General features: G+C 37.4%; 1 protein-coding gene across 6 annotated transcripts in view; it reads left to right on the forward strand.

The window, feature by feature from the left end:
- The window catches only part of NADK2 (NAD kinase 2, mitochondrial), a 46166-nt gene that overhangs the window by 3213 nt on the left and 29745 nt on the right, over positions 1-13208 (forward strand). For 3 of the 6 annotated variants that reach the window (XM_027092729.1, XM_027092731.1, XM_027092732.1), the window contains exon 2: positions 12309-12397. In XM_027092729.1, the coding sequence (XP_026948530.1) occupies positions 12309-12397 (89 nt within the window). The other 3 variants (XM_027092734.1, XM_027092733.1, XM_027092735.1) reach the window with 3 other exon arrangements.

Genomic DNA, 13208 nt, shown 5'->3' on the forward strand with positions numbered 1-13208 from the left:
CGGTGCGGGAAGATCCCACATGCCGCGGAGCCTGCACGTTGGGAGGCTGTGCTCCGCAATGGGAGAGGCCACAACAGTAAGAGGCCCGCGTACCGCAAAAAAAAAAAAAAAAAAAAAATTAATTTCCTAACGGGATGGAATAATTTCATTTAGTGGTCCCTCTATTATTGGTTTACATTCTTCCTAGTTATTGCCTTCTTAGCAGATTTGGGAGTTGCTGTGCGTTGGATTTTGTTTCCGTTACTCAGTTTCCTTAAAACACTGGTGTAGCTTAGGTTGTAGTTCTTGGGTAGATAATATTTTTGCCACATGTGCAATGAGTGTAGTGTATGCAATATGAGTATTTATCAAATTAAAGAACATGATCTGGAGTACTGCCAGAGAGCCTTCTAACGGAGCCTCACTCCTTTCAAATCTTCCAGACACAGGAACCAAAACGGTCTATCCAAAGTGAACATCTGGCCACTTTACTCCTCTGCTTAAAACCCCTCAGAAGCTCCCTATAACCTATAGAGTCACCCAGGGAATTTGTTAGAATGCAGGTACCTGAACCTTATTCTCATCCCCCTCAATATAAAGATTCAGTTTGTGGAGAACTCTCAGACTCTGCCTCTTTGAACCATACCCTTAAGCTTGCTGATGCTTTGTCCAGGGCTTTGCATTTTTAACAAGCTCTCCACGTTTGCAAGTGGTCCCCAGATCAGACTTCGAGAAACATTATTGTAGGTGAACCTTTATTATCCTTAGTGTGCTAGAACAAGGCCTTTCATGAATTGACTCCTGTCCACCTCTTGAGCTTCATTTCTAATCAGTTCTTATCTAGAACTTCATTTTCCATTGATTTCAAACTGCTTTAATTTCCATGAGATGTTGTGCTTATTTAATTAACTTATTTATGAATCAGTAGCACGTTAAAATGGTTCAAAATGTAAACGATACAGAAGAGTATGCAATGAAAAGTCTTTTTCTTATTCCTGTCACCAGGCACTCAGTTTTTGTCCCTGGAAGTAACCAATGCTAATCAATTTCTTGTTTTTCTTTCCAGAAATAATATATACATACAAATCAACAGAGGGAAATATTCTTTTTCTTTATCCCATCCCTTTTTACTCAATGATAACATATTATTTAAGCTATTCTTCACCTTGTTCTTTTTTTAATAGTATGTATGTAGTACTTATTGTGTGCAGATGCTTTAGTTTATTAAAATACACTGTGTAATGAATAATATTTGTGTTAATGAATCAAACACTAAAATATTAAAACTGGACTTGCTGAGTCAGGAAGTATATAGATTTGAAATTTTAATAGGTATTGCCAAATTGCTTCCCTTAGAGGCTGTGCCAGCGTATACCTTCACCAGCAATATATGAAGGTGCTTGTTTTTTCATAAAGAGTTTAGCATACTTTGGGGTCTTTGCCAACCTGGTAGGTGAAAAATGGTGTTTCAGGGTAGTTTGATTTGCATCCATCACTGTCTTTACCTTTGTAGCCCCTTTTGCTTTGAATGTTCCTCCATCCTTTAGCCAATTCCTGTTCTTGCTGTGAGGTGAAGCTTACACATTACTCTCACAGGAAGCCATCCTTGGTAACCTTGCTGGGCCTCTCTCTGGCCACCAGGGTTATGTTAGGTATTCTTCATTGTATTTTCATAATATGTTTTTGAGCTTTCCTTTTTAGTATATTATCTGTGGTTATTTTCTTCTCTGGAGTTGAGGGCAAGGACTGTATCTTACACATCATCCTCTCTGCCTTTCCATCCCCACTAGTTATAGGTGTTGAAATGTTTCTGAATTTAAAAAAAACATTTTTAGTTCTTTCACCCTGAGGCTGCCAGTCCAGGGCCTTATTTCCAGCTGTCAGGCTTCCAAAAGATGTTAGTTGCTAAAAACTTAAGGTAGAGATTACTGATGTGAGTGCCCTGAAAGAGGTTAAATATGTTTGATAAACATGAGCCTAAACAAAAGATGATTTTTATTTGACTATGAGTTTTTTTTTGGGGGGGTGCATAAAATGTTTTTAATTCTGTGGAACACAACTTGGAAAATAGAGGCTTAAGGTATACTCCCGTAAATATTTGCAGTTAAATAGGAGACTCATAAAGACGTAAAAGGACTGAATATCACAGTAGATGGAATTAACCATTAACAGAATCATTGATCAATATGTTTTAGAGCCCTGATTTTCAGCCTGCACTATGTATCAGGCTTACCTGAGGGAGCCTGTAGCCAGCCATGAAATTGTAAATAACATGATTTATGTTTACGATGATCACTTTTTCTATATTTTTAATTATATGGCTTAAGCTCTGAGTTAAGATATTATGCACATTAGTATCTTCTCAGCTAGTAAAGTATAAGTTGACTTTATTTTAATATTGTTTTGTGTCTTTAAAAAGTTACATCAGTAATATCATATTCTTTAGAATGTGTCGTTTTTAGAAATTTTCTTATTCACTATTGGTTTTGAAATTTATCTGTGTTGATAGATGTTAATTCATTTTAACTGCTGTATAGTATTCCATTGTTTGGATAATTAGGTTGTTTCCAGTTTTTCCACTATTAAAAAAAAAATGCTGCAATTAAAAATACAAATAATTTTTCCATAAACATTGAATAACTCCCTGATTCCCAGTGTTCTCATGGGCACTTGGTAGACTTTAACATTTTTGCCAATGTGATGAGGGTGAAATTGTATCTTTTAATTTTAAGATACTTAAATATTAAAGAATAAGGAAGAATTTATAGGTGAAGGAGAGAGAGAACAGTACTAGTAAGACAGTGGGAAAGGTCATCTTTTTGCCAGTAAAAAGAACTCAAACATTGGTGACTTTAATTCACAGTCAGAAAAATCTTACATCATGATGTACTCATATTTGAAACAGAAGGTAACATGAAGCAGTTTACCCTTGTTACATGTAGTATAGTTTATTTATAATGCTGGTTGTGATCAGTGGGTTGGTATGGTACCCATTCTAAGGGCAATTTGAAAATCATTGCTCAAGAGGAAGTAATATTGAGGCTAAACAGGTAAGTGGGCCTTATAAAGTTGTTAAATGCCATGGTTTTATCTCCTAGTGGTTTTCAGTCTTTTAGCAGCAGAACACAACTCTTGCTCAGCCCTACTCTCTTCCCCACAGGAGTGGAGGGATGGGTCAGTTTTCTGAGACGTCACCATTCTGGGACTAGTATGAAAGCAGGCTTCGGGTGGGAGTGGTTAGATGACGAGGGGAATAGGAAATACTTTTTAAGGAAGAAACTCGTTTAGAAATTCCAGAGGCAAGCTGTTGCATGAGACCAGATAAGAGTTGATGTTGCCCAGAACTCAAGCAGTGGCAGCATGAACGTAAAGGACAGATTGGAGAAACAGTTTGCAGGTATAATTATTGGACTTCACCACTGGCCGGCTATGGAGACTGAGTGTGAAGGGAGAAGTAAAGGTGACACCTGGGGTTTACTTTGTTGACTAGGTAAATGGAAGTATTATTAACTGTTATATGGGATTCAGAAAAGCAAATTAGAACGGGGAATATATAATCAGATTTAGATGGTTTTGGGGAGAGGTACTTGATCTACATGTGGGTGAACATAAAGGTAGGCATTTGAAAATTTGAGCCTGCAGCTCAAGAAACAAGCTTGCCCTAAAGTTTAATTTCATAGGTACTGGTGTATACTTGGAAGATCAAGTCCCTAGAGTGGGGAGAAAATGAAAATGAAGTGAGAACGGGTAAGAATGCCAAGGAAGGTAACTTGAGCAATCCCAACATATAAGGGAGTAAGTAAACAGAATTAAGGGGAATGCAGAAGTAGGAATAAAACAATGGGGAAAGTAAAGGTGAGAGTCTGAGATAAAGAATAAATGGAATAGAAATGATCCAAGATAAATACCAAATATAGCTGAAGAAATATTTAGGGTTCCCTGCACCTGGCCTGACCATACTAGGTAAGTAGTTTACTTTAGCTGTCAGTTAGGTACCACTAATCCTTTTAAGGCAATTTTGAATGGTGCTTCGTGTACCATTTAGTTAAGTGTATTCTTCTAAGAGTGCTTAAATTATGCCTAGTGAGTTTACATACCAAACTGTCATTGTGTCACGAGTTGGTGAGACAGTGTGTTAAATTTAAAAAGACATATTTCCTTCCCTTACTGGAGTACAAAATAGTAACGCTCAGCTGACTAGTAAAACAAGTTTAAAAAATTTGTAATAGATTCAGTTTTGGTCAAGTAAAAATGTCTGTGATACTTTAATAAAAGTGTTTGGGCCGTTTAGAAAATAGCCTATCACCTCTGACTTTAAGGTGTGGTGAATTTCTGTCCCTTCAGAACCCTCTTTTTTTTCCTTTCATGCTGTGTTGTGTTTTAACCTCTGAGCCGCATGGGGAGAAGTGATGTTGGCTTTTGGAGATTTTATAAGAAAATTCTTTTGCTAATACTGAGTGTGTCTGCCTGTAGAGCTTTTAGATTCACACTGCTTTCTCCAAGTATCCTAGTGAATAATCATAAAAGAAAGGGTTTTTTTTGTTTGTTTTTTGCTTTTTAATGCTGATAGGAACTAACAAGCTTTTGGGGAAAAAAAGGAAGAAAATATTAAGAACTTTGTTACTAATACCTAAGGTGTAGCATTGCATAATTGAGAATGTATTCTAAATTTCAGTAATTTCTCTAATCTCTTAATTGTAAGACATTTTACAGAGAATTCATGTGTTCTTGTTTTTGTCTGATTGAAGTATGTTTTTAAATCTTTGAAGTGTTATTTTCTGAGGGGGTAGCTAGAAATTCTTACTAGCCTTTGAATATTAAAAAAAAAACTTTAAAAAATATGAGCCAGTTGAATAGTGATTTAAGACTTTCTAATTGATGCTTTTTATTAGTGATTTTTAAAAATGCCTTATCTCTTAGCTGCCTAGTTAGCCAGTACATGTTAATGCAGCTTACTAGCCCAACCAGCTAGATTGTTTATGAAAGTAATTAAAAGAACTTGTATTCTCTAAATAAATGTATCGAGCATGAGTTGTTAAATAATTAGTTCACAAGAAGAAATGTGAGTGGGAATAAGAATTTATGAAGTGACATTTCTGCCCCAATATTAAGTATTCTAATGCTAAATGAACTTTGTCTTCAGATTTGGAACTTCAGTGTTGCTAGCAAAACATATTAAAATCATGGAAAACTTAGTTTTCTATTAGTTCTTTATAATTTTTCCCCTGCAAATTCAGACCTCCTTCACCATGTCAAATTGAAGTTTCATAAAACTCAGCTGCTGAGTAATCTTAATTTTCTGGAGTTTGCTGAGAGCCAGGAAGTAAGCACCAAAGCTCCTGAACCACCAGATTAGAATTAATAGTACCGATATGTAGGATTTATGTCCTTTATTCCTGGGTATATGTTCTATATTGTGGAAGCCAAAAATGGGAACATAAGATAAAAATCTGGACAGTGAATTGAACTCTGAAGGCCAGTTACCCTTAAGTTTTATTTATAGCAGGTTAGAAGCAGTAAATTTGATGAAAATATTTTAATAGACTTTTCTACCTTTGAATGGGTTCTGAGTTTTCAGTGCTGCATGTAATGCATTTGATTGAGCTCAGCTAATGTTTAACTGAACACAGTAGTAGGCACTCACATATCTGAATGAATAAATTCAATTTTTTAGAGCTTAATTTCTAGCTATTCAGTGTTTACTCTTGAAATGGCTTCATGAGAGGTAATTATTGTAAAAAAATAATATAACGTGGTAACTTATCTGCTAGAAAATCAGGGGCTTGATATTGAAGCAGGTTAGTTTGAGATGCCTGTTAGATATCCAGAGAAAGATGTCAGAGACGCAGTTGGGTACCTTCACCTGGAGCCCTAAAGATAGGCCAGGATTAGAGATTGCAATTAGGAGTCATCAGCATCAGCATACAAGATCTCTTTTAAAGCCTTGAAACTAGAGATCCCCAGGGAGAGAGCAGTGAAGAAAATCACTGTGATCCATATTTACTGAAAGGTGGTTAGTGCAGTTTTAGTTAATCTGTGGTTGGGTAATGGAAGTAATAATCTGAATATTAATGCTGTGTTCATCCATATTTAGAAATGATACTCTTAGAATAGTTTTTCAACCCTTATTTACATTGATTTGTTGATCAAAGTAAATGAACGATTATCTAATTATTACCTTGCTTGCTGCTTTCCTTTAGAGAAAATATTCTTAACATTGGTTTGCTCTGTCTAAATATAATGAGGTTTATATCTAGGCATTAAACTGTTGTACAGGCTGTCTCATTTAGTATATGTGAGTTAACATCTATGGATTAATTTTTTTTTCTGTGTGGAATTCAGTTTATTTTTATTTTCCCTTTTTAAAATTTTTATTGATGTATAGTTGATTTACAATGTGTTAATTTCAGGTGTACAGCTAAGTGATTCAGTTATATATATATACACACACATATTTATATACATATATATATAAAACATTTTTAGATTCTTTTCCATTATAGGTTATTACAAGATATTTTGAGTATAGTTCCCTGTGCTGTACAGTAGGTCCTTGTTGGTTATCTGTTTTAGATATAGTATGTGTATATTTTAATTCCAACCTCCTAATTTATCCCTCCCCACCCCTTTCCCCTTTGGTAACTATAAGTTTGTCTTCTGCGTCTGAGAGTTATTTCTATTTCATAAATAAGTTCACTTGTATCATTTTAATTTTAGATTCCACATATAACTGACATCATATATTTGTCTTCCTCTGTCTGACTTAGTTCACTTAGTATGATAATCTCTAGGTCCATCCATGTTGCTGCAAATGGCATTATTTCATTCTTTTTTATGGCTGAGTAATCTTCCACTGTGTATATATACCACATCTCCCTTATCCATTTATCTGTTGATGGACACTTAGGTTGCTTCCATGTCTTGGCTGCTGTAGATAGTGCTGCTATGAACATTGGAGTGCATTTGTCTTTTCAAATTATAGTTTTCTCTGCATATATGTCCAGGAGTAGAATCGCTGGTTCATATGATAACTCTATTTTTAGTTTTTTAAGGAACCTCCATACCGTTCTCTATAGTGGCTGCCCCAATTTATGTTCCCACCAACAGTGTAGGAGGATTCCCTTTTCTCCACACCATCTCCAGCATTTATTATTTGTAGATGGACTAATTTTCAAATAGCCAAATATGTCCTCAGCTTCTCTTCTGAAAAGCATGTTTCCCTGTAGATTATAGAGTGAGGACAACACTATTTTAAAAGTCTTAACCCGGGCTTCCCTGGTGGCACAGTGGTTGAGAGTCCGCCTGCCAATGCAGGGGACATGGGTTCGTGCCCCGGTCCGGGAAGATTCCCACATGCCGCGGAGAGGCTGGGCCCGTGAGCCATGGCCACTGAGCCTGCACATCCGGAGCCTGTGCTCCGCAACGGGAGAGGCCACAACAGTGAGAGGCCCGCGTACCACCAAAAAAAAAAAAGTCTTAACCCATTATTCATAAACAAGATTGGGAAGGTAGGTATCAAAATATTCACACTAATTATCCCAAGGTAATAAGATTATATGTAGTTTTAATTTTACATGACTGTATCTTCCATGTTGTGTTGTTTTATAACCTTTTTAAAAAGAAAAATACATATTATTAAAATACTATCTAAAATTGGTTTTACTTTATAATTCAGTAAGTAATGATTTAAAACAAAAGAATATAAGACTGTATTTTGGACAGGTACTTGAAAAACAGATTTTGTATCATAAAGAGGCAAGGTGTAAGGGAATTTGGAAAAGGAAAGAAAATAACATGCTTTTTTTTTCCTTCCAGTTTTATTGAGATGTAATTAATACACAGCACTGAATAAGTTTAAGGTGTACAGCATAATGATTTGACATACATACATCATGAAATGATTATCACAATAAGTTTAGTGAACATCTGTCATCTCATATAGACATAAAATGAAGGAAATAGAAAATTTTTTTTTCTTGTAATGAGACCTCTTAGGATTTGCTCTCTTAACAACTTTCATATATAACATAGAGCAGTGCTAATTATAATTACCATGTTGTCCATTACATCTCTAATACTTATTTATGTTAAAACTTTGTACCTTTTGACTGCCTTCATCCAACTCCATGTCCCTCCATCCCCTGCTTCTAGTAACCACAAATCTTACCTCTTTTTCTATGAGTGAGTTTGTTTTTGAAGTATAATTGATCTACAATGCTATGTTAGTTCCTGTTACAGAACACAGTGATTGGTATTTCTGTACATTTCAAAATGGTCACCACGTGATCATTTCATACCTGTGACCCATTTATTTTGCAACTGTAAGTTTGTACCTCTTAATCTCCCTCACCTATTCTTTCCTTTCCCCACCCCTCTCCCCTCTGGCAATCACCTGTTTGTTCTCTGTATCTATAACTGTTTCTGTTTTGTTATGTTCTTTTTTTTTTTTTGATACCGCATATAAGTAAAATATAGTATTTGTCTTTCTCTGTCTGACTTAATTGGCTTAGCATAATAATACCCTCTAGGTTCATCCATGCTGTCGCAAATGGCAAGATTTCATTCTTTTTTTTTCAAGGCTGGGTAGTATTCTGTTGTGTATATATAGGCAGCATAGATATGGGTCTTGTTTTTGTATCCATTCAGCCACTCTGTGTCTTTTGATTGGAGCATTTAGTCCATTAACATTTAAAATAATTATGGATAGGTGTGTACTTACTGCCATTTTGTTAATTTGGGGGGGTTGTTTTGTAGTCTTTTTTATTCTTTTCCTTTGTGATTTGATGACTATCTTTAGTATTATCTTTGGATTCCTTTCTGTTTTGTTCATGTGAATCTATTGTTGATTTTTGGTTTGTGTTTACTGTGAGGTTTATATCTTGCAATCTGTATATACATGTGACTGTTTTAAGTTCCTGATCTCTTAAGTTCAAACTCATTTTTGCTCCTTCCTCTCATGTTTACTGTTGGGCATCATGTTTTACATCACTTTGCATATCTCTTACCTACTTATTGCGGATATAGATGATTTTACTATTTTTGTCTTTTAACCTTTTTACTAGCTTTGTACGTGGTTGATTTACTACTTTTACTGTATATTTGCTTTTACCAATGAGCTTTTTCCTTTTGTAATTTTCATATTTCTAGTTGTGGCCTTTTTTTCCCCCTCTGCTTTGAGAAGTCCCTTTAACATTTGTTGTAAAACTGTCTTAGAGGTGCTGGATTCTTTCAGCTTTTGCTTGTCTGTAAAACTTTTGATCTCTCCATCAAATCTGAATGAAAGCCCTCCTGTGTAGAGTATTTTTGGTTGTGGGTTTTCCCTTTCTTAACTTTAAATATATCATGCCACTCCCTTCTGGCCCACAGAATATCTGCTGAAAAGTCAGCTGATAGCCTTATGGGAGTTCCCTTGTTCGTAACTTGTTGTTTTTCCTCTGCTGCTTTTAATATTCTCTCTTTATCTTTAATTTTTTCCATTTTAATTACTGTGTGTCTTGGTGTGGTCCTCTTTCGGTTAATCCTGTTTGGGACTCTCTGTGCTTCCTGGACCTGGATGTCTATCCTTTCCCATGTTAGGGAAGTTTTTAGCTGTTATGTCTACAAATATGTTCTCTGCCCCTGTCTCTCTCTTTTCTTTCTGGGACCCCTATAATATGAATGTTAGTATGCTTGATGTTGTCCCAGAGGTCTCGTAAACTATCCTCATTCATTTTTATTTATTTTTTCTCTTTTTCTGTTCAGCTTCAGTGATTTCCACTACTATATCTTTCATCTTTCTGATCCATTCCTTTATGTCATCTAATTTAATGTTGATTCCTTCTAGTGTATTTTTCATTTCAGTTATTGTGTTCTTCTCTGTTCGGTTCATCTTTATATTTTCTAACTCTTTGTTAAAAACTTCTGACTTCTCACCCTTTTCATTTTATCTTCTCCAGAGTTCTTTGAACAACTTTATGATCATTACCTTGATCTCTTTATCAGGTTTAGATTGCCTATCTCCACTTCACTTAGTTCTTCTGGGGTTTTATCTTGTTCATTAATTCGGTACATATTCCTCTGTTGCTTCGTTGTTCCTAATTTGCTGTTTTTATTTCTATGTATTTGGTAGGTTGGTTATGTTTTTCCAACCTGGGAGAAGCAGCCTTTTATAGGAGATGTCCTTTGCATGCCAGCAGCACACTCTGCTCTGGTCACCAGACCTGTGTGCTCTAGGGGTGCCCCCTGTGTGGGCTGTATGGGCCCTCCTGTGATGGGCTGACTACTGTGGGTGGTCTGGAAGGCGTGGCTGGTCCCAGGTCTGGTTGGTTGTCAGGCCCTGCCTTGCGTGGTGGCTGCCAGCTACTGTTGGGTGGGGCTGGGTCACGAGGCTGCTGGCTGTGGGGCCCTGGGGCTCCTTGCGTTGGTGGGCAGAGCTGGGTTCTGGAGTAGGTGGTTGCGGGGCCAAGGGCCCCGGGTCTAGTCTTGGCCTGCCGATGGGTAGGGCTGGTTCTTGACATGACTGTCTATGGGGTCGGGGGTGTCTCAAAGCTGGTGGGAGGGGCCGGATCCTGTGGCAGTTGGTTGAGAGGTCCAAGGTGCCCCAGAGCTGGTGTTGGCCCACTGGTGGGTGGGGCTGGGGTCAAGAGGATCCCCAGGCTGGTGCCTTCCCACTGGTGGGTGAGGCCAGGTCCTGGGGTTAGTGCCATCACACTGGTGGATGCAGGCGGTCCTGGAGTCTCTGGCTGCAGGGCCCTGGAGGTCTTGGAGTCGGTATTTCAGCCCACCGGTGGCCAGGGCCAGGGCCCAGGGGGTCCTGGGGCTGGTGCCTACCCACTGGTGGGTGAGGCTGGCCCCCAGACTGTTGCAGGCCCACTGGTGGGCAGAGCCTGGTCCTGGGGTCTCTGATTGCAGGGCCCCGGGGGTCCCAGGGCTAGTGTGAGCGTACTGGTGTGTGAGCTGGGTGGGTCTTGGGCCCTCTGGTGGACAGGGCTGGGTCCTGGGATACCTGTGGCCTCGGGGTCTTAAGGCAGCAGACCTGTGGGTTCACATCCTGGCAGTAAAAAGCTAGAAGGAGGATTCCAAAATGGTGCTTGCCGTCGCCAGCATTCTCGTGGTAGAACGAGCTTCCCAAAATGACTGTTAACAGTGTCTGTGTCCCCAGGGTGAGCTCTAGTTGCCTCTTGTCTCTTCAGGAGCCTCTCCAGGATCAGCAGATGGGTCTGGCCCAGGCTTTTTTCAAATTACTGCTTCTGCCCTGGGTCCTGGAGCGTGTGAGATTTTGTGTGTGCCCTTTAGGAGTGGAATCTCTATTCCCCAAAGCCCCGGCTCTCCTGAAAGTAAGCCCTGCTGGCCTTCAAAGCCAAATGTTCTGGAGACTTGTCTTCCCAATGCAGAGCCACTGGGCTGGGGAGCCAGTGTGGGGCTCCAACCCCTTGCTCCTTGGGAGGAACCTCTGCAATTGTAAATTATTTCCCCCCGTTTGTGGGTTGGCCACCCAGGGGTATGGGTATTGACTATACTGCATCTCTGAACCTCTTACCTGTCTTGTTGTGGTTTTCTTTTATACCTTCAGTTGTAGGTGATCTTTTCTGCTAGTCTTCTGGTTTTTTTCTTGAATAGTTTCTCTGCAAGTAAGTAGTTTTGTAAGTAATTTTGTTGTATGCCGAAAATAACATGCTTTTTAATTCTAGCATTCACTCTAGTGGACATATTTCCTACTTGATGATTAAATGGATGTTTCTAAACTTCTCTCTCAACATTTTACTTTACAGATTATTCAGAAGACATATACTTTAAAAGAATATTAATGATAAGATAGTGACATTATAAAATATTTTAAATGACTAGGAAAAATAATCCTTGAAGGCTATATGTCTTTATATCTAAAAGTTATCCATTCTCAAGCAGCTAACAAGCCCTTTGTTTGGATTGTGTAAATTCCAAATAGAGTTCATGAATCTGAATACAAGAGAGCTGAAAATCCAAGTAGAACAAAGGTCATCTAACTGCCTTCTAAAATATTAGTTCATCTTTGGTCTTCAGTAGCCATATGCAGTATGTTAAAAATCCATTTAGGGAAAAAAGCACTCAAGCTGTAAAACATGAGATTTTTGAGATCCCGTTGACCACATGATTCAGGAAACTTACTGCTGTGTTTGGTATTAAAACCAAGTTATGATTTTCTGGAACTAGACTTTCTAATTAAGTTTATACTTGTAGGTTTCACATATAGTCATTAAAATGTATCTTCCAAAAAAAAACCCATTCTGTTTTATATAGGGCTTTTTAAAGAAATATAATATGTAATATATATTATGTAATAAGGCAAAACTTGTTTTATTTTGATATAGCTTGCATTGAAAGGCTCTAGCTACAGTGGACTGCTTGAACGACATCATATTCACACCCAAAATGTAGAGCACATTCTTGATAGTTTACGGTAAGTCTGTGGGATCAGGTCTTGAGTGGGACTTTCAATTTTTATTTTTACTAGCAGCTAATACTTAGATTTTTAGTAAAGATGGCCATTATAGAATCATTTTAAGAAAATTATCATGGCTAATGGACCTGATATTATAGTGTTTTTAAGGAAATTTTTATTGTACTCTGAAAACTTCACAGATTTTCAGTTATTATGTGGTCTGCCCAAGAAGTGCCTTTTCTACAAAGAGTTAATTTTGTACACAGCAGGCTTCAACTGTAGTGCAGTGTTTTATTTCTTAAACAGAATAGTGGATTATATAGGTGTTCATTATAATAGTCTTTGAATGTTTAAAAATTACAAGTACAGAAACTTCAGTTAATTAGGGGCTAAATGAGTCAGCAAATAAGTTTCTGTGTATGCAAGAGAATCAGTGTGAGAACACGCAAATTAGAAAGTATTTTAGTCACTTTCAGTGTCTGGCACTCAATATTCGTTGAATTTAAAATAACAGCTATTCACTTTTATAATTTAAAAAATTGTCTCTCGAGGTGTTAGTCTTCTGGGCCGTATTGTATTCATGAATTTTAGCATCAGAAAGAGTAGAGAAAAGGAAATGCAATTCTAATTAATCAATATTGCTATTCGTCAAGGGCTTTAAGAGATGTTTTTAAAGCACATGGCGATTTGGGATAGTCAGTTTATACATATGCTTCCTATAGTTAATAGTTAATTGGTTGTTGTGGGTAAGTGAAAATGAAGCTGACCTTACAAAGCTAAACATAAATTTGTTTATAAAACAAACTTGTTTATTTTAAATCTCTATTGT

Source organism: Aethalodelphis obliquidens, unplaced genomic scaffold (genome assembly GCF_003676395.1).
Source record: "Aethalodelphis obliquidens isolate GAN/ISIS:26980383/991018 unplaced genomic scaffold, ASM367639v1 scaffold80, whole genome shotgun sequence".
NCBI lineage: Eukaryota > Metazoa > Chordata > Mammalia > Artiodactyla > Delphinidae > Aethalodelphis > Aethalodelphis obliquidens.